Source organism: Sesamum indicum, linkage group LG9, assembly GCF_000512975.1.
Source record: "Sesamum indicum cultivar Zhongzhi No. 13 linkage group LG9, S_indicum_v1.0, whole genome shotgun sequence".
Taxonomy (NCBI): domain Eukaryota; kingdom Viridiplantae; phylum Streptophyta; class Magnoliopsida; order Lamiales; family Pedaliaceae; genus Sesamum; species Sesamum indicum.
The window spans coordinates 2,930,393-2,935,142 of record NC_026153.1 but is presented as its reverse complement, the minus strand read 5'-3'; the positions used below and the strand labels follow the sequence as shown (position 1 = coordinate 2,935,142).

The window sequence follows — 4,750 nt, the reverse complement described above, 5'->3', positions numbered from 1 at the left end:
AGCTAGGGATCTGGTTCTTCTTGATTAGTTCACCTATTTTGCTCTTGATCTAGCGATGCCCAGCTCATTGGTTCAGGACCCTGCTTCTTTGTTGGGTTAGTCATAAATAAACATTAGGGCTACTAGTAATTTTTTAAATTTTATGAATTTTATGTGTAATTATAGCAAATTTTATAAGAGTGCAGTATATTTATCCTTAAAAGTTATTTTTTCCAAACACTTCAACTCGACTTTTTTAATCTTCAAATATTATCAAGTTTTACTATTGTTTACTCACAATTTTCTGTGTACGCAAACATCCCTAATTAACTGGCCCACCTAACTTCCACTATCGAGTTTGCAATTAGTAATCCAACATTAATCCATGTTTAAATTAATCGGATTATGTTATACTTAACTAAAAATACTTCCAAACTGACAGGCTGAAATTTAAGGCAGAATTGATTCCATATAAGCAAGACAACTGATAAAACAGACAATAAACGACGAAAGCCAGTGGCCTTAGCCACCGTCAGCAAATGGGAACAAACACTGTAAATGTAAGGAAAAGACAAATACATATATCGATCCCTTAGTAATCTGTAGTGGGGAGCTGTTCATGACCATTCTGGTTGATGAAGAGGACTTCATAGACAAGAGCAGCAATTCCTGCGCCCACAAATGGGCCGACCCAGTACACCCAGTGGCTGTTCCACGTCCAACTGACGACGGCAGGGCCGAAGGACACCGCCGGGTTCATGGATGCCCCGTCAAACGCCCCACCAGCCAAGATGTTGGCCCCGACGACGCCGACCCAGTACACCCAGTGGCTGTTCCACGTCCAACTGACGACGGCAGGGCCGAAGGACACCGCCGGGTTCATGGATGCCCCGTCAAACGCCCCACCAGCCAAGATGTTGGCCCCGACGATGAAGCCGATGGCGATGGGGGCAATGATCCCTATGTCGCCTTTCTTGGGATCTACTGCCGTGGCGTAAACTGTGTACACTAGCCCAAAGGTCATCACTATTTCGAAGACCAGGGCGTTCCACTCTGTGACGCCTGATGAAAGCGCGAATGCTGATGTTTCCTGCAGTTAGGGTGACCAAAAATTGTTAGTCAGGATTGTAGTCTATACAGTTTTCAGGAAATTGAGTTCTAGACCCGGTATGGCCTGACCCTGATGCAAATGTATTATACTTGTCATGCGTAAGAGAGTGAATAAGAAATTTCCATAGTTTTGATCTTACCAGTCCACCGGTGGCAAACTTGAGTAGCAAGCATGCAACAACTGATCCAAGCAACTGAGCAATCCAGTAGAGAATGCTTCTGAACAATGAAATGTGACCACCTACAAAGGCACCAAAGGTGACGGCCGGGTTCACGTGGCCACCGGAGATGTTAGCTGCAATCGAAACGGCCACAAAGAGGGCGAAAGCGTGTGCTATGGATGCCGAAATGAGGCCAGCAGGCGTGCTTGGTCCACCAGCAGTTAGCTGCGCTGTTGTTGATGAAAAATGAAGCAAAGCAATCATCAAGTTAAATATTCTCATTTATTTCCTCTCAGTTCATGTTAAGTTGATCATGTTACAGTCATGACTAGCTTACCAAAAGCCATGCCGGAGCCTTCACCAGCAAACACGAAAATGAGCATTGAGATGAACTCAGCCACCGCGGCCTTGACGGCGTCCGGCTGAGTGAACTCCGCCGGAGTTCCCACCGCTATTCTTGAAATCGGCATTCTGATGTTTGTCTTTTGTGTGCGTTATGTATGTGTTTGGCTTTCGGCCCTTTGTGCTGTGCTTTGCTTTTGTACAGTTCTAAAGAAACTATACTACTTATATAGTGGGATGGATAGTAGAGAGGGCTTGTTTGAAGCCACTAATTAAGTGCCAGAGGTTCTCACCATTGTCTCACGTCGAGGGTGAGGCTGACCAATAATCACTCATGTAAGGGTTTTTCCTTTTTTATTTTTTTTCTTGGAATCACGTGAATTAGAGTTAAGAATTTGAATAATAATTAGCTTGTGACTTGACTGATGCATCATTGTGTGAGATATTAACTGCTTTAATTTTGTATACAGCTTACGACATATTGTTAGAAATAAGATATTGGCACTTATAAATCGTTCAATCTTATCGTTTACGATTACTATGAAATATTACCTACATCAAATAGTGCTCCATATGAACTGTGAAAAGAGTCCACAAATAATTATTATTGGTATAGATTTAAAATGTTAAACCCACCATTTGAAAATATTGAAAGGGATTAGTTGTAATGTTCATGCACAATAAGATAACAATAAGGTTGTGATGGATGTAATGAAAGGGATTAGGTGTAATATCATACATCATCGGCTCATAACTAATAAGCTTGTGATGATCAAATCAAGAATCAATCCCCTCTCTCTCTCTCTCTCCTAATTTTTCTTAAACCTTTATTAGTAAAATAAATTAGAATAGGTCTTGGCGTGGTTGATTGACTCTGCATCAATTTTCATGTCTTGTTTTCAAATTAGTTGCTTATTTTGTATTTTAAACAAAAATACACATAAATCAGATACATATATATTCTTAAATAGACGTATATATATATAATATTAAATTTAAATTATAAATTTATTATATATATATTTCCAAGACTTGAAACACCAAATCAACACACAAAATTCAAATTAGTGGATATATTATTAATTAAATATTAATGATTAGTATTTAATTGTTATAATTATATATAATTTGTTAAAAGAACAATCTTCTCCCCCATAGCGCCGCCCATACACAACCCGACGGTGACACCAAGACTATGAATAATCCATCAAAAATAATTAATTCTAACAAACCCTTTTGACCAAATTAATCATAGCCACAAGTTTTTCTCTTAATTTTCATTTGAGTAAATTAGAGAAGACACAAAATGAAGCTTTTAATAATTAATATTTGGGCGCTTATGGGTTATAAAGACAATGATCATTGTCTGTCTTTAATCATATTGTGGCCTCTGATTAATCTGAGATGCTTTTCTTACACACATATTCTAATTTTTTTTAATGATGTAAGAAAATAAAATGAGCTGTTAGTAGAATATTTAGTAGGTAGATAGTGGACTTTGGTTTACGTGATTAATTTTCTCTAATTCCTTATCTTATCTTCTAATAATATAATTTTAGGGCGGCTAATTAAGAGAATGAGGGCTACAATGTCTGCAAATGTAAACTGTTTTGTTTATCCTCAATTATTGCTAATTTCTCATCATATATTAATTAATTTCTTTAACTCATCATCCACATTCAAAAATACGCAATATGAATATATAGAACTTAATTTCTGACAACTTTCATTTATTTAATTTTGATAGGGTCATATAATATTTGGATAACTTCCATTAATTTATTTAATGTGTGATTGTTTCGGGTAGTGTTTATTATGTATTATTTAAATTTGTAATAAAATAGTAAAATACCCAAAATACCACGTAACAAGACAATATTATTATGTTGAATCGCACAACTGGGCTCATTTTGGCCCATTAATTAGGAATTTTGATTGATTGGTCCAAATTTTACAACACTCAACATTCTAGACATATGCAGTACGTGGATATATGTATCATGTGTATTGCTAAATCCATTGTGTATAGATGGAAACAGCAAAAATAAGGTACATACTTGATTTTTTATTTTTTTTTTATGAAATTACACGTAACTCTCTTGTTATAGTTTGTAGACGGAGAAGATGAAAAACTGAAGAAAGGTACAAAGTTGAACAAGATGTTGGATCTAAATTACTTGGCATAAAATCGAGTTGTGTTGCAACCTAAGTTGTAAATTTGGACATAAGTGCATAAACTTGCCATATATATCATTAAGTGTGGTATATAAAGAAATAAAAGAAAATTGCACAAAATTTGGGGTTTAAAATTTTGTACAAATTTAAAGCAAGTGATTACCTAATGTGAAAATCGTATATAGAACGATGATTATAAGCAGAATATTGCGACTTCAATTTTAATTACCATTTGAAATAGTAATGCAAATTCAAACGTTGTATAGCTAATTAATAATATAATCTTATGATAATACATTTAATAGTGTCCTAAAATCACTAGTTGCTAAATACAGTCAACTTTTTAATTCGTATTATTTATTAATACTATTGATTACCTATCAATTTCACTCACTAACCAAATAATTAGTATCATCTAAATTGAAGGACTTAATTACAAGATTCTGAAATTAAATTAAGAAAAATTTACCTTTTTCAAAAAAAGAAATATATACATTCCTAAAATTTTATATTTAGATCATAGAAATAAACCTTTTGAATGAATATATCAAATAATATTTTATTGTCTTCCAAATAATTTATAAAATATTTTTTAAAAATTATAAATTCATCTCTTATAGATAGGTGGGCCATATAAAATATCTCTAGTATATATATCCACTCTTTTTTGTCATTGGCTGGTCCTCCTGCTCTTTGTTATGAGAATAAAGGCACACACAAGCACTGTTATTTTCATAGAGAATTGACATTTGACCAGCCAACACTCCTCATTTTGTCCGAAAATTTTAATTCGAATCGAATTTTATTAGATTGAAATTAATTATATAAAAAAAGTGTAATATATAATATATATATATTATAATTAGTATATAATTTAAAAAATAATTAATTATATAATAAGTATAGTATATTTATTATATAATTAATATAATTCGATCAAATTTTATTTGAGTTAGAATTTTATTTGTCTTTCAGTGCCGCCA

The 4,750-nt window shown here is 33.8% G+C and overlaps 1 protein-coding gene across 3 annotated transcripts; it reads right to left on the bottom strand.

Annotated features, from left to right (window-relative positions):
* On the bottom strand, positions 416-1,819 carry LOC105170382 (aquaporin TIP1-3-like). 3 transcript variants are annotated; one of them, XM_011091122.2, is made up of 4 exons: positions 1,588-1,819; positions 1,230-1,480; positions 819-1,069; positions 416-701 (listed from the first exon to the last, which is right to left on the bottom strand). In XM_011091122.2, exons 1-4 carry the CDS (start codon positions 1,718-1,720, stop codon positions 572-574), a joined length of 765 nt encoding a protein of 254 aa, XP_011089424.1. In that variant the 5' UTR covers positions 1,721-1,819; the 3' UTR covers positions 416-571. The 3 variants fall into 3 exon arrangements, with proteins under 3 accessions (XP_011089424.1, XP_020552262.1, XP_020552261.1); XM_020696603.1 differs by having other exon boundaries at positions 416-733; positions 857-1,069; XM_020696602.1 differs by having other exon boundaries at positions 416-772; positions 896-1,069; positions 1,588-1,817.